The sequence below is a fragment of the Macaca nemestrina genome, chromosome 11 (assembly GCF_043159975.1).
Source record: "Macaca nemestrina isolate mMacNem1 chromosome 11, mMacNem.hap1, whole genome shotgun sequence".
Lineage (NCBI taxonomy): Eukaryota > Metazoa > Chordata > Mammalia > Primates > Cercopithecidae > Macaca > Macaca nemestrina.
The window spans coordinates 80900588-80928012 of record NC_092135.1 but is presented as its reverse complement, the minus strand read 5'-3'; the positions used below and the strand labels follow the sequence as shown (position 1 = coordinate 80928012).

The following is a 27425-nucleotide window of genomic DNA, read 5'->3' as shown; positions in this document are numbered from 1 at the left end:
TAGGTTCTTAATATGGAAAATGAGATTTGTATTTAAGACCATTTAAGGCTCATAGTAAGATGGTAACCGTATTATTTATTGTTCAGACTAGGACACAGAAGTTGGAAGGGAAGGGGACACAATTAATCAAATTACACTAGGGCAACTAAAATAAATTGGGATTATTAAGCCCAATGTAAACCAAATTATACCGTTCATATCTTATTATTATGAATGTACTTTCACCTATTGTATTTTGAAACTCAAGTTTAAAGTACTGAAAAGCAGGAAAAAGGACTAAGACGTCAATTCTAAATGTTTAATGTTGTCGAATAAGGTAGTAAGTAATTCACTTGATGTTTTTGGAGTAGTAAGGATTAAAATGTGCATATATAAACATGAAATTGTTCTGAAACAGATTATGTTGTGCAAAATAGAGTCAGCTACTCTCACAGATGAAGCTAAAAATAGTCACTACAAGTATATGTCTTAATTTGTCTGGTATTTAGGGGTAGTAATGAAATATTTCGTTTGTGAGTATTTTCTTTTTATTTTGAGATGGAGTCTCATCTCTGTCACGCAGGCTGGAGTGCAGTGGCTCAGTCTAGGATTACTGCAACCTCCTCCTCCCAGGTTCAAGCGATTCTGTCTCAGCCTCCTGAGTAGGTTGTATTACAGGCATGCGTCATCACGCCTAGCTAATTTTTGTATTTTTAGTAGAGACAGGGTTTCACCATGTTGGTCAGGCTGGTCTTGAACTGCTGACCTCAGGTGATCCATCCATCTTGGCCTTCCAAAGTGCTGGGATTACAGGCTTGAGTGTGAATATTTTCTAGATAGAATTACTTCTTTAAATGTCTTCAGGGAGTGCAATATTTAGGGTGGTTTACCCTTATAATAGTAGGGTCTAGCAGACTGCTGTGCTGTTTTAAATTGGCTTTTTGTAGTTTAAAAAACAATTCCTCTGATGTTTGTTAGGCTCACTGCTGTAAAATTTCTGACATATCACAGTGGTTCAGTACAATTATGTGTGGAGGCATCTTCACCCTAATGTTCCTAAGTGTAATTCAGAACCATATGAAGGCCTCAGCCTTGTATAGGCTTTGATAGCAAATCTGATATTTTGAGCCACTTATATTTTCCAGTTTTCTCATGTTCTGAATAAACTTCTTACACATTTAATGTATGTTTACAACACCTGGGTATCTTGTTAAAAGGCAGATTCAGATTCAGTAGATCTGAGGTAAGCCTGAGATTCTGCTTTTCTAACATGCTCCTAAATGGTGTGGGAGTGGCTATTCAGCAAACTGCACTCAAGAGTATCAAGGTTCTAGATCATTTATTGGAATGCTGAGAATCTTATAGGGCATTAAAGATAGCTAGATTCTTTTAGAAATTATATCATTGATTGATATAAGTTGATTTTAAAAGAAAATTGGGACTTTTGTAAATTTAGTTATATGGTTGATTAAAATACTATTTGTCTTTCACATTTCCCTCTTTCATGTCTTAACTCTAGTTTTGCTTCTTTCTCATTTCTTTTTTGTTGTTGTGGTTTTTGCTTTTGTTTAATATATTATTGTGTTTTGTGGATCTGGTCAGGGAACCGTTACCGTATTTTATGTTTGTATCTACATTTTATTTTGCATGCGTAACGTGGCTTTACCTGGATGTTCTTTTTGGTAAGTTCCAAATTTATATAGCATATTGTTTTTTTGTAGTGTAAGTTGTAATGTTTTTCACCTTCTTTTCTCCCATTTCTAGTAATGTGATCATGCTCATGACTTGTTTTTAATTTTTTAAGAGTTCATTTGATACTTTTTTCCTAACACTTTCAGATTTTCCTCAATAGTAGTGCACTTTGGTACTAATATGCTTTGATTTGTTTTATAGCCTCACACTGTCAGTTGCTGATCACTATTAGCAGTTGCTGTCTCGAGTACTTTGGTTTTTTAAAAAGCCTTAATCATCTAGAAGTATTATTCTAAAAGCTTGTGCTTCCATATAGCAGTCATAAAAGAAGATAGTTTGTAGTAAAATTAAATATTTTTGTTCTCTATGAGCAATGCATTCTAATTTTGTTTTAACAGCAACAGCTTGCACAACTACAGAAAGAAAAATCAGAGATTCTGAAAAATCTGGCATTATATTACTTCACATTTGTAGATGTTATGGAATTTAAGGTATGTATTTTAATATATAATATTTAACATTTCAGAAGTAGATTTAAATGTTTATTAATTGTGTAAATTGCTGTGTCACTTGTAAATAATAAAATAGAAATCTTCCAGAACTGAAATTTAAAACATACCTTATTTGTTTGTGTTTTCTGAATTTAAACGGATTTATACAGATAAAAGATTACAATAAGTATTTCTTTTCAGGACCATGTTTGTGAATTGCTGAATACTATTGACGTTTGCCAAGTCTTCTTTGATATTGTAAGTATCATTTTCAGAAAAATGTCCAATTCTGTTTCCAGAAGAGCTCAGGGACCAATTGCTTTTCTTTAGCTGGTTTATGTAACTAGCATATAAAGTTTTAGCATTATTAATTTGGCTTGTTTTATAGCTTTTTAAAAAAGTAAAGTGTATATTCTCTTTGTTTTGATTGTCACTGAGTTTAAGTCTTGTACGTATTGGGAAATACACATTAACTTTAGTATTTTATTTAATAGGCCCAATTTTCAAAAGTTAAGTGGATAATATTTTCTCTCTAAAAGGCATACTTGGACTCTTTCTTAGTATGATAATTTTTAGATACAAGAAGTCAAAGTGAAAATTGTCTCCATTTACTTAATGGTGAACTTTAAAAAGAATAATTTTTTTTCCTCTTTAGTGAGATTGGCACCAGTGTTCCTTATTATTCTGGCTTTTATCCTTTTGAACTGTTACCAGTTTGAATATAGTGATCACAAGCTCTTTTTCTTTCATCCATGAAATTGTGTCAAACACAAAACTGTTATCTGTAACTGCCAAGTTTTAGACATGCTTTTAGTGAAAGGAATTAGATAGCATTTTAGAATGGGGATAAAATAAATACAGAAAATTATTAGCTCTCAATAGCTTCTGTGAAGATTTTGTGTGTGTTTTAAATTTTAAGAAATAGGAAGTAGTTGAACTTGATTTTTTTTTCTCCTAGACTGTAAACTTTGATTTAACAAAGAACTACTTAGATTTAATTATAACCTATACAACACTAATGATACTGCTGTCTCGAATTGAAGAAAGGAAGGCAATCATTGGATTATACAACTATGCCCATGAAATGACTCATGGAGCAAGGTAGATTTGCATTATAAAAGTCTTTCTAAAATGCTCAATGTGATAGATTACAACTCATTGAAATTTGATATGTCTGTTTTAAGTGACAGAGAATACCCACGCCTTGGCCAGATGATTGTGGATTATGAAAACCCTTTAAAGAAGATGATGGAAGAATTTGTACCCCATAGCAAGGTAAGAGACAGTTGTTAGGCATATGAGAGAATAGGCATATAACATAGCGTGAGGATAGATAGTTGGATAAAGGGATAATCTTCTTTTTGAAAAATACTATAATGGGATATAAGTAATAGTTATGTGTGCTTTTATCTAATTATGGACAGGGAACTAATTAATGAGATTCAGAATAGTGTATAGAGACTCAAGAATATATTGATTGATTTCATTATAGTTTTTTAGATTTTAATACAGCACTAAACAATAGAATTTACCATGTGGTATTTGAGAGGGTCTGTTCTCACACTAATAGGTTTTAGTAGCAATTCTGCAAATTATAGTATAATATTTGTCAAGTTACTTAACCTCACAATACCTCAGTTTTCTTATCAGTAAAAATGGAATAATAATAGCACTTAATTTCATATGGTTCTTAGAAGAATTAAATGAATTGCTTCATTAAAAAGTACAGAGTATTTGATAAATTTTAACTATTATTATAGTCTCAATGAAAAAAATGACAGGGGTTTTATGAAAATAATTTGAAATGACTATCTTTTAAGAGATATTAAAAATAATGAAATAATTTTGTTTGTAAGTAGTCTTGTCATTATGGATTCTCTGCAGAAGGGCTGATTCACAGAATGGTAGTTTCTAAACACTTCAAGGAAATTTATAGGTATCTCATCCAATCTCATTATTTATAGCTAAGGATTAAGGGCTGCAGCAGTATCATGACAAGGTAAGTCATCTGGTAATAATGGTGGCAAAACCAGAACTGAAGCCCAGGATACTGTAATCTTGGTCTACATTGTTCTCTTTGAATCATGAAAGTTAATACCTTGTGTAAGTCTGTGCTTTTTTCTTTATTTGAGACAGCGTCTCGCTCTGTCGCCCCAGCCAGAATGCAGTGGTGCAATCTCAGCTCACTGCAGCTTCCGCCTCCTGGGCTCAAGTGATTCTCCTGCCTCTGCCTCGGGAGTAGCTGGGATTACAGGCCTGCACTACCACGCCTGGCTAATTTTTTGTAATTTTAGTAGTGACAGGGTTTAACCATATTTCCCAGGCTGGTCTCGAACTCCTGAGCTCAGGCAGTCCACCCACCTCAGCCTTCCGAAGTGCTAGGATTATAGGCATGAGCTACTGCACCTGGCCACTGTGCTTTTTTCTTGACATACAGTTAACACCAATAATTTTCTTTGAATTTTTTTACTCCCATGAAAATTCTGAAGAATTTTTTCCAGATTTGCGTAGCTACATTATACACAAATTTATATAGGTTTTCTGTCTGGGAATTGGTTGAATTATTAGTTTGCAAGAAGCTAGTAGATGGCATCAGTTTTGAAATTTAAAAAAATCAACATTTTAGATGGAAGTATCAGAATTCCTCAAAATGCTGCACATATCATGGTCATCTCCTGTCTCTAATATCAGTAGTGGTTTTTCCCCACCCGGAACTGTCTTTTCTATTCCTCTCCTCTTTTCTCTCTGGATCCATTTAGGATTTTTCCCTAATCATGTATGGTCTTGTTTTTATTTAACTATTTTAGATTTGGTTCTTTTTCTACTTAGGTGTTGAAAATTTCCTTGACAGCCTGTTGAAAATTCCAAGCTAGGCTCTTGGCTGTCTTTTTAAGTTCTATATAGTATCGTTAGCACATTAACATATTCAGTAGATAGTAGGTTATTGATAATTACATAGGATAATTCATTTGAATTAGACCAGTTATTTTCCAATCTTGATTTTTTTCTAATATTCCATGATACCTTAGAATTTTGATAAAACACTATTGTTTATTTGCCAGGGTTTGTTTTTCTGTTTCTTGTTTAGATTCATGGGGTACATGTGCAGGTTTGTTAAATGAGTATATTGTGTGATGCTGGGTTTGGACTTCTAATGATCCCGTTGCCAAAGTGTAGTGAACATGGTACCCAGTAGGTAGCTTTTCAGTTCTTGTCCCCCTCCTTCCCACTTTTGGAGTCCCCAGTGTCTATTGTTGCTTTGTGTCCATGTGTACCCAATGTTTAGCTTCCCCTTATAAGTGAGTACAGTAAGTATTTGGTTTTCTGTTTCTGCATTAGGTGTCTTACGATAATGGCCTCCAGTTCCATCCATGTTGCTGGAGAAAGACATGATTTTGTTCCTTTTCATGGCTGCATAGTGTTCCATGGTGCATATGTACCACACTCTTTTTATCCCATCCACTGTTGATGGGCACCTGGGTTGATTCCATGTCTTTGCTGTTGGGAATAGAGCTGCAGTGAACATACGAGTACAAGTGTGTTTTTGGTAGAACAGTTTATTTTCCTTTGAGCATCTACCCAGTAATGAAAATTGCTGGGTTGCATGGTAATTCTATTTTTGGTTCTTTCAGAAGTCAACAAACTGCTTTCCATAGGGTTTGAGTTAATTTGCATTCCCACCAACAGTGTATAAGCATTTCCTTTTCTCCAGTAGCCTTGCCAACATCTGTTATTTTTTTGACTTTTTAATAATTGCCATTCTGACTGGTGTAAGATGGTACCCATTTTACCAGTGGTTTTGATTTGCATCTCTCTGATGATTAGTGATGCCGAGCATTTTTTCATATGGTTGTTGGCTGGTTATATGTGTTCTTTTGAGAGGTGTTTATTCACGTTCTTTGCCCACATATTAATGGGGTGGTTTGATTTTTTTCTTGTTGGTTTAAGTTCCTTATAGATTCTGGATATTAGTCCTATGTTGGGTACATAGTTGCAATTATTTTCTCCCATTCTGTAAGTTGTCTCTTTACTTTGCCTTTGCTATTCAGGCTGGGTTTTGGTTCCATATATGTTTTAGAATAGATTTTTCTAATTCTGTGAAAAATGACAGTACTTTGATTGGAATAGTGTTGAATCTTTAAATTGCTTTGGGCATTATGGTACTTTTAATGATTTTGATTCCTCCAGCCTATGAGCATAGAATGCTTTTCCATTTCTTTGTGTTATCTGTGATTTCTTTCAGCACCGTTTTCTAGTTCTTCTCTTAGAGAGGTTTCACCTCCTTGGTTAGGTGTATTCCTAGTTATTTTATCTTTTTGTGGCTATTGTAAGTGGGATTGCTTGCTTGTTTGCTTGCTTGCCTGCCTGCCTGCCTTCCTTCCTTCCTTTCTTTTCTTTTCTTTCTTTCTCTCTTTCTCTTTCTTTCTCTTTCTTTTCTTTCTTTTTTTCCTTTCTTTCCTTCTTTCCTTTCCTTTCTTCCTCTCCTCTCCCCTCCCCTCCCCTCCCTTCCCCTCCCCTCTCCTCTCTCTCTCCCTCCCTTCCTTCCTTCCTTCTTTCCTTCCTTCTTTGTTGATGGAGTCTCACTCTGTCACCCAGGCTGGAGTACAGTGGTGCCATCTTGGCTCACTGCAATCCCCACCTCCCGGGTTCAAGCAATTCTCCTGCCTTTGCCTCCTCAGTAGCTGGGATTACAGATGCCTGCCACCACGCCCAGCTAATTTTTGTGTTTTTAGTAGAGATGGGGTTTCACTATGTTGGCCAGGCTTGTCTCAAACTCCAGACCTCAGGTGATCTGCCTGACTTGGCCTCTCAAAGTGCTGGGATTATAGGCATGAGCCACCGTGCCCAGCCAGGGTTTTGTTCTTGAGTCCTCAGCTTGAATGTTATTGGTGTGTAGAAATGCTGCTAATTTTTGTATGTTGATTTTTGTATCCTGAGACTGCTGAAGTCATTTAGTTTTCTAGGTATAGAATTATATTGTCAATGAACAGAGATAATTTGACTTCCTTTTTTTCTATTTGGATGCCTTGTATTTCTTTCTCTTGCTTGACTGCTCTGGTTAGGACTTTTCAGTACTGTGTTGAATAGAAGTGGTAGGAGTACAGACACCCTTGTCTTGTTCCAGTTCTTAGGGGAATGCTTCTAGCTTTTACCCATTCAGTATATTGGCTATGGGTTTGTCATAGATGGCACTGATTATTTTGAGGTATGTTCCTTCGATGCCTAGTTAGTTGAAAGTTTTGTCATGAAGGGATATTGGATTTTATCGAATGCTTTTTCTGCATGTATTGAGATGATCATATGGTGTTTTATAAAATTTTGTTTATGTAGTTAATCACATTTATTGATTTATTTGTTGAACCAACCTTGCATCCCAGGAATAAAGCCCACTTGATCATGGTGAATTAACTTTTTGATGTCCTGCTGGATTTGGTTTGCAAGTATTTTGTTGACAATTTTTGTGTCTATGTTCATCAGGAATATTGGTCTGTAGTTTTCTTTCTTTGTTGTTGTATTTTTACTAGATTTTAGTACCAGGATGATACTGCACTCATAGAATGATAAGGAGGAGCCCCTCCCCCTCAACTTTTTGAAATAATTTCAGTAGGATTGTATGTCTGGTAGAGTTCAGCTGTGAATCTGTGTGGCCCATGGCTTTTTCTGGTTGGTGGGTATTTTATTACTGATTCAATTTAATTACTCATTATTGGTCTGTTCAGGATTTCTGTTTATTCCTGGTTTCATAAAGCAAATCTCAATAAATTAAAATCATGCCAAGCATCTTCTCAGACCATACTGGAGTAAAAATAGAGGTCAGTACCAAGAGGAATTCTCAAATGCACACAAATACCTGGAAACTAAACAATTTGATCCTGAATGACTTGGGTAAATAATGAAATTAAGTCAGAAATAAAAAAATTCTTTGAAACAAATGAAAATAGTGACACAACATACTGAAACCTCTGGAATGTGGCAAAAGCAGTGTTAAGAGGAAAGTATATGGTACTAAAAAGATGATAAAAATAGCTCAAATTAATAACCTAACCTTGCACTTTAAAGGAACTAGAAAAAGAAGAATGAACTAAACCTAAAGCCTGCAGTGAAAATAAATAACCAAAATAACAGCAAAGCTAAATGAAATTGAGACCCCAAAGACCATACAAAGGATCAATGAAAACAAAAAGTTAGTTCTTTGAAAGGATTGTCAACAAGGTTGACAGACTCCTAGCTAGATTAACAAGGAAAAAAGAGAAGATGCAAATAAGCAGAATCAAATGAGAAAGGTAATATCACAACCAATCCCACAGAAATACTAAAGATTATCAGAGACTACTAGAAACATCTCTGTACACACAAACTAGAAAATCTAGAGGAAGCGGTAAATTCCCATAACATACAACCTCCCAAATTTCCCAGGATTTAAAAAAATTAACATAATTTTTAAGACATTCTTAGTTGGCTACGTCAGAATCACTTTGTGTAGCTTAATAAAATGATAGATTCTGGGGTTCTGTTTCCAGAGGTTCAGGTTCACTAAATTTCAGTTGGAGCCCTGTATTCTGTTTTCAGAACAAACTTCTGGCACTCTGTGTGAAGTCAGATTAAAGAATCATTCTTAAGGCCAGGCGCGGTGGCTCACACCTGTAATCCCAACACTTTGGGAGGCCGAGGCGGGCAGATCACGAGGTCAGGTGATTGAGACCATCCTGGCTAACACGGTGAAACCCCATCTCTATTAAAAATACAAAAATTAGCCGGGCGTGGTGGCGGGCGCCTGTAGTTCCAGCTACTCCGGAGGCTGAGGCATGAACCTGGGAGGCGGAGCTTGCAGTGAGCAGAGATCACGCCACTGCACTGCAGCTTGGGCGAAAGAGCGAGACTCCATCTCAAAAAAAAAAAAAAAAAAAAAGAATCACTCTTTACAGAATTTTTAGGAAGCAGGGATTAATAGCAAAAGACATTTATGAAAGCAAGAAAGAAACATTTGAGATGAAACATTAAATATCTTGATAATAAAGCTGTAATCAACAAACCAGTTGATAAAGAGAAGTAATTTATTAAGATGAGATACAGTGTATTATTTTTATAAGACATTCTTTAGAGAAATATAAAGCATGTTGAGTTTTATTAACACTTAGTCATATAACCCCAAAGTCTTTTTCTTTTAAAGCTATCAGAATGGAAACTTGTATTGACAGAAAGATGACAGTAGGCTCTCTGTTCCTTTTGGAATAAAGTTCCCAAGATTGCCACATATTTTAACCTTTAAGAAAATAACATGAGTTTCTGACCTAAGCTTTTGCTCAAAAATGCAGAATCTGTGTAGTTTTTATAACATTAGCAAAAAAAATTCTAGAGGAGAGGAGCCGCAACCCAACTCAGATATTATAAGGAGCATGGCTGTAATTAGGCTGTGTTGTTTTATAATGGTATAGTTAGAAACCCACAGCAATTATAGCTGGAATGTAAACAGAAAAGGAAAACAAAATTCTTCAGCTTTCTTTTTCGTATTTTAATTAGTCTCTTTCAGATGCACTAATTTCTCTTCAAATGGTATATCCTCGAAGGAATCTTTCAGCTGACCAGTGGAGAAATGCCCAGTTATTAAGCCTCATCAGTGCACCTAGTACAATGCTTAATCCAGCGCAGTCCGACACTGTATGGTTCTATTTTTCTCTTTTGAATGAAAATAAAGTGACTTTTAAAAAATAATAGTTCAGCAATGCTGTTGCAGTTTGTTTCTAATTAGCATTAGCTTATTAGTTGAAGTTCATTATAAAATGTTCATTACTTAAGTCATATTGTTCAGATTTTTTAGCTTTAGAGTCTTAATGAAAACTGGTGATAAATTAATATGGTAAATAGTATGAGTACTTTTTTCTTTAAAGTTAAAAAGTTTGTTTTGCTTTATCATGATAGAAAAATTTAAAGTATAAAGAAAAAACAAAAATCACCCCACATCTCACCAAGTAGAACCAAGTAGACAAAATCATTGTTATATTCCTTTGTATTCTTTTCCGTCTATTCTCTGTATTTATGAATATAGGTTTTCCACATATGGAGAATACACACGCATAGCTACTGATTTTGGTGAGACAGTGAGCATTCAGACACATAAATGTCTTTTATCTTGACTAAAATTTTATCTTTTGGAATATTGTAAACTTTGAAATAGGCTTGAGAAATTGATAAGTTGTCATTTACCAGATTAAAGATAATTAGCAACAATATTTTTTAAAGAGAAGTTTAAGGGTGTGCAGATGTGAAAGGGGCACACCTCTCATTGTTATTTATTGACTGCAAGTTTCAGTATAGGTAATAAAATTTTATCCAGCTCTTCAAATTTGTTGTGGTAGTGTTTGGGCGAAGAGTTGGGTAGTAAGTTATCAGGAGAAGGGGAGGAGAGTGACTCAATATGGAATATTTTTTAGAATTTCTTTTAACTGCAAATGTATATGTTCTCTTTTTAAGATGCCTTGTGAATACCTCTCTTTGGATGCAATGGAAAAGTGGATTATCTGTAAGTAAAATGGGTTAGTGTTATGATTATTCCCCAGGTTTTACGTTTCAGAGAAAAATAGCAGGTGACATGATTACTGCCTCTGTGCTTAGCATTGTGCTAACCCATCTATGTCCACTACCTCTTTCAGTCCTCATATTAATCCTATCAGAGTAGATAGTCTGTTTGTGTGTGTGTGTTGTTTTTTGTTTTTTTTTTTTTTTTTTTTTGAGATGAAGTCTTGCTTTGTCACCCAGGCTGGAGTGCAGTGGCACAATTTCAGCTCACTGCAACCTCCGCCTCCCGGGTTCAAGCAGTTGTTGTGTCTCAACCTCCTGAGTAGCTGGGACAACAGGCACACGCCACCACGCCCGGCTAATTTTTGTATTTTTAGTAGAGGTGGGGGGTTTCACCATATTGGTCAGGCTGGCCTCGAACTCCTGACCTCAGGTGATCTGCCCGCCTTGGCCTCCCACAGTGTTGGTATTATAGGTGTGAACCACTGCGCCTGGCCAGGTAATCTGTTTTAAAGTTGAGGAATCTAAAGCTTAGACCACACAGCTAATGAGTGACAAAGACAAGATTAAGAACCCAGCCTAACTCCAAGGCTCATGGGCTACGTTATATTGCCTTTCAACATAACCTTCAAAACTAAATTTTGGTTTTGCTTTTAATTATTATTTAAATGTCACATCTGTTCACTTAAAGTTTTTGGTTTTAATTTACTGCAGTTTATTTAATAAATTACTCATATGTTTGGCAGTTTTTTAGATGCATAGGAGATAAAAGTACTAGTTTCTGCTTCTGAGAAGCTTACAAACTATGAGAGAAATAGACACAAGTTTTTTTGTTTGCTTTTTTGTTTTCCGTCATTTTATTGTGAGCATCAAGAAAGTTGAAATAATTATAGAGTGAACACCCATAAATCTACCACCAAGTTTCTATGACTTCTAATAGCTTGTTGTATTTCCTTTTAAGCTGTTTGTTTGTTTGTTTATCAGCTTCAAAAGATATTTTATTTAAACTTTTAGGTTCATGGGTACATGTGCAGGTTTGTTATATAGGTAAATTGCGTGTCATGGGGGTTTGGTGTACAGATTATTTTGTCACCCGGGTAATAAGCATATTGCCTGATAGGTAATTTTTTTTTATCCCAACCTTCAAGTAGGCCCTGGTGTCTTACATTGTTCCTTTCTTTGTGCCCATGTATACTCAGTGTTTAGCTCCCACTTATAAGTAAGAACATGTAGTATTTGGTTTTCTATTTCTGCCTTAGTTTCCTAAGGATAATAACCGCCATCCATGTTACTGAAAAGGATACGATTTCATTGTTTTTTATGGCTGTGTACTATTCCATGGAGACACATAGGTTTAATACAGAATGAGAGTTTCTGTAATATAGATAAATTCCTCCTACTCACCCCTAGGCTCACTGCCACAGGGGAATAATTTTGAAGTGTTTGTGTTTTTTCGTTTTTATTTTTGATTTATTAACCTTTAGAGAGTAGAGTTGGCCCTTTATATTCTGGAGTTTTGCATCCAGAGATTCAGTCAACAACCGATTAAAATACAGGAAAAAAATTCACAAAGGTCCAAAAAGCAAAACTTACTGCATAATGAGTACTACATTGAGTTCATGCAAATGAAGTGATATGTAGCTATTGTATTAGGTATTACAAGTAATGTGGAGGTGATTTAAAGTATGCGGGAGAAAGGGTGTAGGTTATATGTAAATACTACACCATTTTATATAAGGAACTTTAACATCCACAGATTTTGGTATCTGTCGATGGTCCTGGAACCAATCCCCTACACTGAGAGATGACTGTATTTGTTGACTTTTTATTACAGTGTTTCTCAAACTATGGTGAAGGACCAGTTTTCCTCCTTTAATGTTTTTTGGATTGATCCTTTAATAAAATAAAGAAAATGAATTGCTAGAATTCCCCAGAAAAATGAAGTAATAAGGACATAAAATACAAGCCCATAGTTTTTATTACTAGATTCAGTCTAACAGATTATTAGGTTTTTACTCCAAAGTCACTGTGAAATTTTTATGAAAATTTCTAAATACCCTGTTCCAATACTTAGTGTCATTATGGACTGATACTTTGAGTTGTTTTTAGTATGAAAGAGGAAGAATTTAACAATAGTATCTGGCCTTAGCTATTTTTATTAATTGTGTTATTTTTTACATTGACCAGGTTTGTGATATTTATATTTTCTTCTATAAAGATAAATGAGATTTTCATGCTTTGTCTCATAGTTTATTTAGAAAAACAGCTTTCAGAGTTTTGATCTTGCTCAGTTGTGTGGTAATTGTTAGTTGTTTCATGCTTATGGATGTGCAGCTGAATAATTGAGTTAATTAGTAGAGTTAGATGTCATAAGTGACCTCTGGAGTCACATAGGATTGCTCCCCCTAATCTTTATTTTAAATGGGAATGCTGATAGCGTGAGTTTGTGTAATGAGCCGGTAAGTTGATCAGGAAGCAGGCTACCCTAATGGGGTATATATGGGCATAGAGAAGTCAGATTTGAGATAACCACAGTTGCCAAAATAAGGAATGAGTTTTGCTTCTTTCGTGTTTTTGAACCCTGAGTAGAGCTAATATAGAGGTTAGGAGTTGTCTCAAATTCTGCACTTCTCTTTTTGGAACTACTACCCAGACTAGGATTTTTCTTCAATAGGTAGTCTACTCTCTTTGGAGCTTTGTTCTGGATTAGTTCAAAATGTGGTTCCTGGACCAGCAACATCACCAACACCTGGGGACTTCTTAGATATGCAGAATCTTGGTCCCTACCCAAGACCTACTAGACAGAAACTCTGTGGATGGGTCTTAACAATCTGTTTAATGTACTGTCTCAGTGATTCTGGTGCAAGCTAAAGTTTAAGAATCACTGCTCTAGATTATAGCCTGATGCTAAGAGTTGTTCAGGACCCAGAATATTGAGGACCCAGCACTTGGAGTACAGTTGTAAAATTAATTATCCTGATACGTGTTTTAGGGTTCATTTTTGGGTCTATTGATTAGACTTGGGAGACTCCTTAGGAAACTTTTTTTTTCTTTAACTCCAGAGTTTTGGATTACTAATTTCTGCCTTGTTTTTTATATTGATAGTCCAATTTTATCTGTTTTCTGCCTTCAAAGGTTTTCTTCAACTTCCTTGTCAAGACTTGGTCATCTGTTTTAAGAGCTACTTAGCTACTTTTAAACTTTTTAGTTTTATTTTTGTCCTTTCATCCTAACTTTGCTAAAGGAGATTGATGTGTAGTTTAATTAATAAGTCATCCCCCTAATCTTGGGCAATCTATTTTATTTTTTTGAGACTTCAGTCTTTTCTGTCGCCTAGACTGGAGTGCAGTGGCGTGATCTCGGCTCACTGCACCCTCCACCTCCCGAGTTCAAGCATTTCTCCTGCCTCACCCTCCCAAATAGCTGGTATTACAGGTGCCCACCACCATGCTCAGCTAATTTTTGTATCTTTAATAGAGATGGGTGTTTTCACCATGTTGGCCAGACTGGTCTCAAACTTCTGACCTCAAGTGATCTGTCCATCTTGGCCTCCCATAGTGTTGGGATTACAGGTGTGAGCCACCACGTCCAGCCTGGGCAATCTGTTTTAAACTCATTTGCCTTTTTTGTTCCAATTTAAACAAATAAATATACTTTAACTCATAACACGTATGTTAAAAACAAACACTTTTAACTTGTAAGTGATAAAAATTTTCAGAGAAACCTTATATTAGTAGTAGCAAGTATTTTGTAAATGTTAATGTACAAAGAGGTGTAAGACACTAAGTGAAATCTGATTTCACTTGATATTAGGGTGGAAAGTCGAGTACGTAAGAGGATAATGTTTTATAAAGAAAATTTCTCTTGAGGGCTCTTTAATCTTTCATACATGTATTCTGTTTCTTTGATTGTGTGCTGGATTGAATAATTGACTTGTTTTAGGGGCCCTGTTATATGAGAAATATTTTTGTATAGTTCCAAGTCAAAGAAGTTAAATATGTGTGTATGACTCTACAATATATGCCTGCTTACAGAGTTAGCTTGCTTCTATAGTGGCCCAAGAAGGAAGCCTGAGCTAAGAATCAAAAGATAAATGGCAAGTTTTATGTTAAAGTGTCAAGATAGCTGTACAGCTATAATAGGAGTTTAAACATGGGAGTGATTATTGAGAATCATAGGGAAATCTCAAACAAAATGGGATTGGTTTCTAACTGGCCCACTACAGAACCTTATATATAGTAGACACTGAGTAAATGTTCAGTGAATGAAAGATGAGGTCTTACGTCCTAGTATAGAAGACTAGAGAGGATATCAGTCAGCATGTATAAGATTATATTTTTTGTAGGATTTCCAGATTAGATAACAAAAGGTAAAGATATTTAGAATTCATATAATTGAGAGCAACTTAATATATTGAAAGTATTGGACTTTAAGGATGAATAATTGGGGCTAAGTCCTAGCTTTATTACTTTAATAGTATTTTAGTAAAGTCAATGACCCTTCACTTCTTCAACTGTAAGAATCATATGGACCAGGTGCAGTCACTCACACCTGTAATCCCAGTTCTTGGGGAGATTGAGGTAGAAGGATGGCCTGAGACCAGGAGATTGAGACTAGCCTGGTCAATGTGACAAGACCCCGTCTCTACCAAAAAGAGAAAAAAAAAGAAAGAATACCACCTGTCTTGTCTACTATACAGGATAATCATTTGAAATAATATATATGAGAAGGCTTAATGAACTATAAATTGCTATTAAAAATGTGAGATGCTATTAAAATGTGAGATGCTGTGATTTATTCTCATGATTAGGAAATATTCTGATGATTTATTTTCTGTATGTATGTATAATAATATTTATATGTATAAATTTATACATATAAATTATATATTATATATAAATTATATATAATATATGAACTATAGATTATATAAACTATAAATTATACATAATATAAATTATATATTATAAATATATACAATATATAAATTATATGTCTATAAATTATATACATATAAATTATATATAGTATGTAAATTGTATTCATATAAATTATATATTATATATAAATTATATTCATATAAACTATATAACAAATTATATACATATAAATTATATATTATATGTAAATCATATACATATAAATTATATATAATATGTAAATTATATACATATAAATTATATATATATGTATTTTGAGACAGAGTCTTGCTCTGTCGCCCAGGCTGGAGTGCAATGGCATGATCTCGGCCCACTGCAACTTATGCCTCCCAGGTTCAAGCGATTTTCCTGCCTCAGCCTCCTGAATAGCTGGGTGCACCACCACTCCTGGCTAATTTTTGTATTTGTAGTAGAGACGGGATTTCACCATGTTGGTCAGGCTGGTCTCGAACTCCTGACCTCATGATCCGCCTGCCTTGGCCTCCCAAAATGCTGGGATTACAGGCATGAGCCATTGCACTCGGCCATTTAAAAAAATTTTTTTTGAGACAGGGTCTGTCACCCAGGCTGGAGTGCAGTGGCGCAACCTCGGCTCATGCAACCTCTGCCTCCTGAGCTCAAGCAATCCTCCCACGTCAGCCTCCTGCAGTGCTGGGATTAAAGGCATGAGCCACAGCACCGGGCCCTGAGATAAGCTTTATTTTTAAGTTAGTATAACAATTGTAATGATTACTGCATTATATGTTAATTTGAAAGTTCTGATCTTTGGTTGAAAATATTTTATAAATGTTACTTTTATTAAAATGAGTTGGTTCATAACCCAGAAGTGACATTTTTCCTGTTTTGTCAGTGCAGGTTCAAATAACTGGTTTTGCAGAATACAGAAAATTATAATTGGGAAAGAAACATGTTGTTACCATGGCTTATACATAGGTATTGTTACTGTTACTCAGAAGCCTCAATCTAGTGATTGTGGTTACATTTCTGTATTTTCCAAAAGCTACACTGTTACCAAACTTTGGAATACTTTTACATTTACATTTATATTTGCTTTTCTTTTTATTTAAAGTTGGCTTTATTTTGTGCCATGGGATCCTAAATACTGATGCTACAGCACTGAACCTTTGGAAGCTAGCTCTTCAAAGTAGTTCTTGCCTCTCTCTCTTTCGGGATGAAGTTTTCCACATACACAAAGCTGCAGAAGACTTATTTGTAAACATACGAGGGTATGGCATTTTCATTTATTTTATCTTTTTTGGAGAAGGGTGGTGAGTGAGTTATCTTTACTGAAGTTTTGGGGATAAAGGAGTAGTCACACTCTGCAGGAAGATACAGCCTATACCATCTGACTTGGATCCCAGGAAGTTGTTTTTAACAGTCAGCCTGATAGGTAATAATCATATTTTTTACAGGTAACTTCACATATTAAAAAAAACTGAGGTTACTTGACGTTTCACAATATGTAATATAGGAGAAGGAAGATGTGTCTTCTTTTGCAAGTCATATATGATTTTCGATGCGAAAGTACCATATACATTTTAGAGGTTTAAAATTTTTGTAAGTGTTATTTTAGAATAGGGTGTACTTGTAAAAGTATATGAAGCAATAAAAAATAGTTAATTGGATTAATTATAACAATTACAGAAGTGATACCACTGCATGTAGGAAATCATGTTGTTTTTATTTAAATAATACAAAATATTCCACGTGATTTATTTTCATTTATTTCCAGTTCAGCAAATAATTATCTGAAATGTGTTTCTTAGAAATTTTTAATAACTTTATTTCTCTCCACTTGAGATTCTGCCGCCAATATATAAAAGCTAAGTTGAACTCAGACTTGGTGGCAGTTATGAAATATTTAAAAATACCTAGGATCCGCTGTACTTATGTTGGGCTTCCTAGCTTCAGATAACAATGAAATTTGCCTACATTTATTTCACATCCAGTTGAATAATGACCTAATGAAATTAAAATGAAATAAAACTTCTAGATATTTCAATGTATGTGTATATGTCTGACACTAAATTTAAGCCAATATATCTCACATTTTAGTGTACGTAAGAATTACCCTGAAATGCAAATTGAAATCCAGGTTCCTGAGCATTACCTTTAACCTCCTGTGTCTGTATCTTGGAGAGGTTAAAGGAATCTGCCCTTTTCTTCCCAAGTACTTTATTGAGATAAAATATACAAACAGAAAAATACGTACATCTTAGTTGTATAACTGATTGACTTTGCATATGAATACTCCTGCGTCATCACCACTTAAATCAAGATGTAAGAACATTTCCATCATCTCTGGAAAATTCTTTTGTGCTTCTTTCTGGTCAGTACTGCCATGCCTAGTCCCCTACTCCCCCTACTCCTTTCTCTAGTGAGTACTGCTCTGATTTCTGTCACCATACTGATATTCTTATGCCAGTGATCTGTCAGTCATATGATAAATAGTGCCTTATGTACTTTTCAGCTCTTAGTTTAGATGGTGGAATACCCTGAAATATTATATACAAGATGGGCTTTGTCATTTTCTAGTTGATTTAGATTGAAAATCATGAAACTTATATTAATATCATATACTAGCATACTGACAAACTCGTTGTGGAATCATATTTTAAAAATGTAAACATTTAAAACCAATTAGCCTCTGTGTATTGAGTGAACTTATGTATGGTGCAAGTAAATTTAATGGCACCGTGAAACCAGTTGTCTTTGTTATGCTTTATTAATGATAAATTTATCATTTGAGAATCTCTGTATTTAAAGTTGTGAGAAGTTTCCATTTTTAATTTAATTGTGAATGATCATCCAGTTTAAAATATGAATTATCATAGTCAAACCATAAGTATAAAATCTGATTAATTATAGACGGTGATGGTTACAGAATTATTATATTTTGGAAATTTGCCCAAAGAATACATAAATCTTAGAGCACTTAAATATAGAAGTTGGAGTTCATTTTAGTGTAAGAGATTTTTATTTATTTACTTTTTTAAAATTTATTTTTGAGATGGAGTTTCGCTCTGTCACCCAGGCTGAGTGCAGTGGTGCAATCTTGGCTCACTGCAGCCTCCTCCTCATGGGATCAAGCAGTTCTCCTGCCTCAGCCTCCTGAGTAATTAGGATTCCAGGTGCCCGCCACCACGCCCAACTAATTTTTGTATTTTTAGTAGAGACGGGGTTTCACCGTATTGGCCAGGCTGGTCTTGAACTCCTGCCCGCAAGTGATCCACCCACCTTGGCCTCCCAAAGTGCTGGGATTACAGGTGTGAGCCACCGTACCCGGCCATGGTGTAAGAGATTTTTAGAGAGGTTGTCAGGAAGATATTTTTTCTTTAACATTTTAGGAATTTTGAGTTTTTATATCTGTTATTCATGAAATTGTTTATTATTAGCATTTGTTTTTATGGTAGCATCTTTAAGCTGATGTTAATTAAATGTTTTTTTATTTGAAAAGTAAGTTTTTTAAAAAAAAATACATAGCTTAAAATATATAGTTCTCTTAAAATAAAGTCGGCAAATGCTTTTCTGCCTCAGTTTTCTCCATCACAAAACCTTTTTATCCAAACAGTCACTACTTTTGATCACTAATATATATCCTTTCAGAATTTTTTCATGCTTAAAGATAGACTTGATTAAAAAGTCACAAATGATAGCTTTGTCAGTACTTTAGATTTTTGGAAGTAACTTCTGATGTTAATTACATCAGAAGTATAATTTCAGTGTCTCCTTTGAGGCTTAAGGAAGCAATAACATTTAATTTAAAAAATCTACATTGTGAAGTTTAATTTTATTGTTGGATTTAATATAATGTGACTTTTTTTCTTTTAGGAAGGCTTGAATGGACATCTAAATGCTAGGAAAAAGTGTGGGTAGATTCTTCCATGCACTTCCAGTTTGAGGGCCAGGTTTTAAATTGAAAATGTCATTTTTAATTGACTTCTAGTATTAGACTTACTCATTTTGACAGTTATTGATCAAATTAAACTAACGTGCTAATTTGTTTTTGCACCTAGCTATAATAAACGTATTAATGACATAAGAGAATGCAAGGAGGCAGCCGTGTCACATGCGTAAGTAGTTTTATTTTATCTGTGGTAGTTTTAATCAAGAAAAAAATTCTTAAAAGCATCATTTTGTTGAAGTGAGTACAGATTAATAGTATGGAAGATATGGTAGTAGAGGGGGACTTTCAGTCAATGAAAAATATTAAGTATATAGCCTCAATATGTAAAACCTTGGAATTAGTGAAGTCAGATTTTAAATGTTTTTGAAGTGTTGATAAAATGCTATAAGGAAGTATCACACAAAGGACTCTTACTTTGGGTATAATCTCACTGCCACTATGCTCTGCATACCAATATGATTTTTGTACTACTGCATGAAAATTAATATATCCTTATAACTCTTCCAGATAATATTTCCTTTTTTTTTTTTTTTGGAGACAGTCTCTGATGCCATCTTGGCTCTCTGCAGTCTCCACCTCCCAGCTCAAGCAATTCTCCTGCCTCAGCCTCCTGCATTGTTGGGATTACAGGCACCCACTGTACAATCTCAGCTAATTTTTGTATTTTAGTGGAGACAGATTTTCACCATGTTGGCTAGGCTGGTCTTGAACTGCTGACCGCAGTGATCAGCCCGCCTCAGCCTCCCAAAGTGCTGGCATTACAGGCATGAGCCACCGTGCTCGGCAAGTATTTACTTTTAAAAGTACACCTCTTTCCCAATTTTAGTTTCTTATATTAGTAAATATATAGCTATCCTAAGTGAAAAATTAGTGTATTTTAAATCTTTGAACAGCTTTCCAGTTTTCTCAAATAATTCTAAATAATTTAATATTTTACTTTGTTACATATATGATATACTTAATGTAGAATATTTTCTGCAGTGAACTTAGGTACTATATACAGATAGTAGTATTTGATCTATCAGTATTTCTATATAAGGCAGAGAGAAGGCAAGCATCACTCCATAGAGAAAACTATGAAACCACGGGAAGTTTTAGAATTTCAGTTTAGGCTATAAGATAGATATTGGGAATTTAAACCATCTTTACTCATTGTATCTGTGCTATATCATTCCTCATGCATATTTTATTTACTTGAATGAAGTACATGTGCTTAATTTTTCAAAAATGATTCCTAGTGCAAATAACATACTTTGGAGTTCATTAGAATTCCTCTCTAGACTTGCAGAAATGCACATAATTATTATTTCTTCACGGGATAGACCCTACTATAGGCAGAAATATAGGCATAGCTATCTTTTATAAAGATCGTTTACAAGTAAGGTCTTTTTATTTTCCTCCTTCTGTTTATTAAATAAAATAATTATAAGTAGTAAGCAGTGCCAGGCCCAAGTACTTTATAGACATTTTCTCCCAATAAACATCACAGACTTCTCACAGTAATCCTGTGAAGTAAAATAATCAAAATAACATTTGTTCATTTTCTTCTTGGAAATGATACGATGACTTTATTATTGTCAGTAAAAAGAGCTTGTCATTGAAATTAAAGTAACATAGAAGCACTGTATATGAGGCATCATGAAAGATAGTGCATCTTTTGAGACAGGTGCCATCATACTTATTCTATAGACAAAAAACTGAAACTTAGAAAGTTGGAACCTAAGGTCATGCAGGGAGAGGATGGATTTTAATTTGAGTCCTCTGAAACTGACCTGCTGTGTCACAGCAAAATTACTAGTGTTGGGTTTTTGGCATAGACGTCATTCATACACACACACACACACACACACACACACACACACACACATATTTATGCACCTATCTAAATTCTAAAACTTTCTTGGAGCAGTGTGTATTTTGTGTAGTATGAGGAGTTTGAATACTTAGAACATTTTATGATTTTTTTCCTTCTGTTAATATGTGAGAATGTTTTCTAATCTTAATTTTAAAATACCTAGTATATGAATATTTATGATTATCCCTTCCTTTCCCCATCTTTCTATTTTTGAACAAGAGTGCCAAGTAGATCTCATCTCAATACCTTTATTGACTATAGCTCTTGTGTATTCAGTTTTGTATATTTAATAGGAATATAACTTAATAAGAATATAGATAACCAGATATTTATTAAGTTGTATTTGTTAATTTCTATATGGAAGTGACAAAAAAGTATACAGTTAGTCAGTTTTTGGCTTCAAGGATTTCTTTCTTTTTTTTTTTTTTGTTGAGGTGGAGTCTTGCTCTGTCATCCAGGCTGGAGTGCAGTGGCATGATCTTGGCTCACTGCAACCTCTGCCTCCTGGGCTCAAGTGATTCTCCTGCCTCAGCCTCCCAAGTAGCTGGGATTACAGGCACCCACCATACCTGGCTAATTTTCTGTATTTTTAGTAGAGACGGAGTTTTGCCATGTTGCCCAGGTTGGTCTCGAACTCCTGAGCTCAGGCATCCACCCAACTTGACCTCCCAAAGTGCTGGGATTATAAGCATGGGCCTGGTCACCGTCAAGAATTTCAGTCTGTAAAGTGCTTAAAGCTGTGTGGTACTAAAATTGGAGAAATTATTCGTCAATAAATAGCTGGATGTTGGGAAATGCTTCTTGAAGGACTGGTCTTGAAGGTTGGGTAGGATTTTGATAGATGGAGAATAACAGAAGAAACACAGTTTAAAAAGCAACACAAGAAAGGCAGGATAACTGTAAGATTAGAAACTCAATGACAAACACATAGAAGATTATTTTTATAGGAACTTTGGCTTCCTAAAAAAAGACTTTAGAAGTTGAACCTGTAATGCTAGTTACTTTAATTGCCAATAAAAATTTTAGTAGAAGCAGATAAACTATTATGGTGTCTTTCCCTGTAGCGGTTCAATGCACAGAGAAAGACGCAAGTTTTTAAGATCTGCACTGAAGGAATTGGCTACTGTCCTCTCTGATCAGCCTGGATTGCTAGGTCCCAAGGTAACTGATTTAATTATTATTTCAATAATTGTGCCATATTAAAATTTTAAAAAACATTTCTAAATGAAATTTTACTGAAATTTGAGTCAGGGACTACATAAAAGGATTTTTATATTTAGTGGAGCATGAATTTTCTGACTTGACATTCATACATCGTACCTCCCTGCATTCTTCTCCCTTGTATGCATGCTCTCTCTCTCCTACATACTTGTAAGTTCTCTTGTGCTCTCTCCTGTTAGTCTCCTCACTCTTTTGAATTGATATTATCACTTCTTGCCAATGACTTTTCACATAGAAAGAGATTACGAGTTTGTTTTTTGTCATTGAATAAGAATAAACACTTATTTTTTTTAAACAGGCACTTTTTGTTTTTATGGCGTTATCCTTTGCCCGTGATGAAATCATCTGGCTACTTCGTCATGCAGATAACATGCCAAAGAAGAGTGCAGACGACTTTATAGATAAGTACGTTAGCAACATTTAAAAAATTATTTTCTGTATATAGATGCTGCTTGATTTACAATGGGGTTATGTCCTGATAGACCCCATTGTAAGTTGAAAATATTGTTAAGTTGAAATGCATTTAGTACATCTCATCTACTGAACATTAGAGCTTAGCCTAGCCTACCTTAAATGTGCTCAGAACACTTTTATTAGCCTACAGTTGGGCAAAATTATCTGGCAACATAGTACACTGAAGAGTGTAAGTTGTTTATCTTTCTGATCACATAGTTGACTGGGAACTGCGGCAGCATCATGAGAGAGTATCATACTGCCTATTGCTAGCCTGGAAAAAAAAGTCAAAATTCAGAGTACAATTTGTACTAAATGTGTATTGCTTCTGCACCATTGTAAATTAGAAAGATAGTACATCCAAATCACTGTAAGGTGTGCACCATCTGTATTCTGATTTATGGGCTGGGGAATCTGGAGACTTATATTTGAAGCAAAATTATTTTGAAGAGCTTGGAATATTTGTGATATATCATTAGATGATATTAATTAGACTGCAAAGTCAACTTTAGTTTTAAATTAGGGCTTTTGTTTTCTCGTAGTATGCTTTGTGGTGATAAAGTTTTTGTTTTCTTGCTATGCTCAGTAATATTTCTTACAGAATTCATTTTTTAAAACTAGTTACTACACAAAACATTTAAATAAAAATCCTGTTTGTAGAGTTGCAACCCAGTGTGTCATTAAAATGTCTTTGTGTTGTTTTAGTTCAGTCTCTCAATAAGAGTTAGAAAAATGGAGCAGAGAAATAAGAGCATACAGGAAAATTTTATTTCTTGCTAATCCTCTTTTATTTGAGATTTTTTGATGATGTATTTATAACATGTCCTGTTTTTTTATTTTTTTAATTTAATTTTGTTTTGTTTTGTTTTGTTTTTTGAGACAGAGTTTTACTCTGTCACCTAGGCTAGAGTGCAGTGATGCCATCTTGGCTCATTGCAACCTCAACCTCCTGGGTTCAAGCGATTCTCCTGTCTCAGCCTCCCAAGTAGCTGGGTTTACAGGCACCCACCACCATGCCCAGCTAATTTTTGTATTTTTAGCAGAGATGGGATTTTACCTTGTTGGCCAGGCTGGTCTTGAACCCCTGACCTCAGGTGATCAGCCTACCTTGGCCTCCCGAAGTGCTGTAATTACAGTTGTGAGCCACTGTACCCGTGAACACTATTTTCAGTTTGGATTTTCTGCTATCAATTTTTAGCCTTAGCTTTTTTTCTTTTTTTCTTTGCTTTCCATGATTTCTTTATTTATGAAACAATTTAAAAAGGAAGTAATTGACATCAGGTATTAAACAGTGCCCTTTATAAGAAAAATACTTTTAGGAATGAGATCTAGGGCCTCTAATATATTCTTTAATAATGGTGAATTTATTATTTGAAATATTTTTCTTGAAATTTTAAAAAAGGCACATTGCTGAATTAATATTTTACATGGAAGAGCTTAGAGCACATGTGAGGAAATATGGACCTGTAATGCAGAGGTATTACGTGCAGTACCTTTCTGGCTTTGATGCTGTTGTCCTCAATGAACTCGTGCAGGTAAAAACTATCTTATACTATTTCCCTTTTGTTCCTTCCTTCCCACCTTTGATAGTATTTGATTTGTTTGTTCAACAAGCATTTATGAAATATCATGTGCCAAGCGATAAATCATGTTTATATTTTGTCGAGATCATTACCTAGAAGGGAAGAAACAGTTGTAGTCCAATGTGATAGGTATTGTGCGTAAACTGTATATAAAGCTCAGAGTGAACACAAGGAAAGACACGATTATTTATCCTGAAGATGAAGGTGTATACTCACCAAATTACAGAGGGCCTTGGGAAAGAGGAGGTTAGTCATAAATCAGATGTACTACTTAGAAAGATCACCCTGGTTCAGTGTGGATGATAGATTGCTGGGAACCAAGTAAGGAGGCAGAGAGACCAGAAGAAAAATGACAGCAGTAGGCTAAATGAGAGGTGATGAGAGCCTGAGCTTGGGCAGAAGCTATGGAGATTCAGAAGAGATGATAGAGACAATATAATTGATAATTAACTATTAGAAGGAAAGAATAAAAATCTTTTTGAAGAAGATTGTTAAAGGATGACCAGTAAATAAAGATTTCATATAGATATTCCCATTTAAATGTCCAATTTTTTTCCCTTAATTGGTTTTTAGCCTTTTTTTTTTTGCTTTCCATAATTTACTTAGTGTTTTTCATCTTTATTTAAATTAAAAAAAATTTTATTCCAAATAAACTGACCCTAAGAAAATAATATTTTATTTTCCTTCACTTTGTAGAATTACGTTTCAAATGACTGTAAGCTAATGTATAAAGAAAGAACAGTTAAGAATCCTCTTTATATAAAGACTACTCTAAAGCTGCTAGTTTTCCAGAGAAATAACCATACTTTGAAGTTCTCATTTTTTTCAAATCAACCTGAAAATATAATAAGGAAAAAAATTGTTCATGTAATTTTTTTTTACCTTGAATTATATACTGTTACAAGCTAGTATTCTAAACTCTATAGTTTATTTCTTCTTTTATCCACTAGATGGAGCTCAGATACTTCCTTTCTATGGTCATTTAAAAAGGGAACAGAAAACCTCGGGTATTATTGCCTTACTATAATTTTATTTGAATAGTTATTACTTACCAGATAAGCCAGAAGCTTTTGTTCTTATTTATTATTTATTCATACTAGCATACAGTTTAAAAAGTAAACCAGAATTCCTGAGTCACTTCATCTGTTTTTATATAAAGTGGAGTTTACTAATACTGAGAAAATTAATTCTTAGCATTTCTTCTGGATTATATGATAGTATAGTATCAGCAGCAATCATACTGATATTAGTAATTGCCAGATTTATTGACAGTGTCTCTTACCAAATCTGTAGAATACCTCTGTGAGAGTGGATATAGTTATCATTATTTGTTGAAGAAGAAATGCCTTATGTGATTTGCTCATTATCACACAGCTCATAAGTAATAGAGCCGGTAGTCAAACTCAAGTTTTAACTCCAAAGTCTGAGCATTTTACCACCCTCTTCTGTTGCAAAGTATATTCACAATGTTTTTCACCATTTGCTAGCATATAAATTTAGAACTAAGGTTGTAAACCTGTTAGCATAGTTGATTGCAATAGGCGTTAATATTTTATTGTGGTAAAATATGTTTAACAAAATTTACCATTTTCACGATTTTTAAGTGTACGGTTCACTCACATCATAAAGTTTTGAAATTGTGTTTTATTTATGCTGTTTGTAAGCTAAGCATCCACTTTTTAAAAGCAATTTTTTTTTTAGCATCCACTTTATATACAGTTTATCAAATATTCATTTTTAAAGCTAGGTTGAAAAGGGTTTTTAGGTCTTAGTTTTATTGAGGCCTAACATACGATAAAAATCACTCATTTTTAGTGCATGTTGTAAATTTCGGTAGCTGTGTACATTTGTGCAACTATTACCATCACCACATTCAAGACAGAACTTTTCCAACACCTTTAACAGTTTACTTATATACCCTTATGGTATACCTTCATCATTCTTCCATGAGCCCCTGACAGCAACTGGTGTTTGTCCATACAAAGCATACAAAGTATAGTATGAAAGTAAGTCATACTATACTTTCACCTTAAAAATACTTTTTCATATAAATTTTCCTACAAAGTGTATGAAAAAAGTACTTTTTTACACATAATCATTTATTTTTTATTTCTTTCACTTAACATAATGGTTTTGAGATTCGTATTACAGTGTGTGTTAAAATTTCATTTCTTTTTTATTACTGAAAAATATTCCATAGTATGGGTATACCAGTTTGTTTATCCATCCACTAATTGATAGACCTGAGTTGTTTCCCAACTAGATGTCTTTTTGTTTTTAAGAATCTTTCTGTTTGCCCTGAAGATGAATCAATCATCATGTCCTCTTTTGTGAACACTATGACTTCCCTAAGTGTAAAACAAGGTAAGAAGCCTTTTAAATAAAAGCATATTTTCTTCTAATTAGATTTTCAAATTTGATTATTTTTAAGGAGATAATTTACCAGTTAATTTGGCTAATGATCTATTATTTTTTGTCCTAATATTGTTCTCTGAAGCAAAGATTTCTAAAATGGGTTTGTGATGCTATTTACAAAAATAATAATTACAGTTTTATATTTCTAATTATTAAGCAGGAAGAAAAGCATTTTGTAACAAAAACAATAAAACATTTGTATTTTGTAGCAAATCATGTATTTGATCCAAGCATACCAATAACAATATTTAATGCCATTTATAAAATGTTTAGTCTGTGCCAGGCACTTTACATATATATTATCCCATTTACTCCACATTCTTTTTTCAACACTGTTATTACTTTTGACAGATTTGGAAACTCTGGGTTTTA

The 27425-nt window shown here is 34.3% G+C and overlaps 1 protein-coding gene across 4 annotated transcripts in view; it reads left to right on the top strand.

Annotated features, from left to right (window-relative positions):
* LOC105499550 (NCK associated protein 1) overlaps positions 1-27425 on the top strand; it is a 110310-nt gene that overhangs the window by 32958 nt on the left and 49927 nt on the right. For 2 of the 4 annotated variants that reach the window (XM_011772175.3, XM_011772173.3), the window contains 12 exons: positions 2076-2162; positions 2364-2420; positions 3121-3263; positions 3347-3437; positions 9684-9821; positions 10635-10683; positions 16689-16845; positions 19636-19692; positions 22446-22542; positions 22901-23007; positions 24458-24590; positions 26921-27002. In XM_011772175.3, coding sequence (XP_011770477.1) covers positions 2076-2162; positions 2364-2420; positions 3121-3263; positions 3347-3437; positions 9684-9821; positions 10635-10683; positions 16689-16845; positions 19636-19692; positions 22446-22542; positions 22901-23007; positions 24458-24590; positions 26921-27002 — 1198 coding nt within the window. Of the gene's footprint in view, positions 1-2069; positions 2163-2363; positions 2421-3120; positions 3264-3346; positions 3438-9683; positions 9822-10634; positions 10684-16688; positions 16846-19635; positions 19693-22445; positions 22543-22900; positions 23008-24457; positions 24591-26920; positions 27003-27425 lie in introns of all 4 variants that reach the window. The other 2 variants (XM_011772174.3, XM_011772172.3) reach the window with 1 other exon arrangement.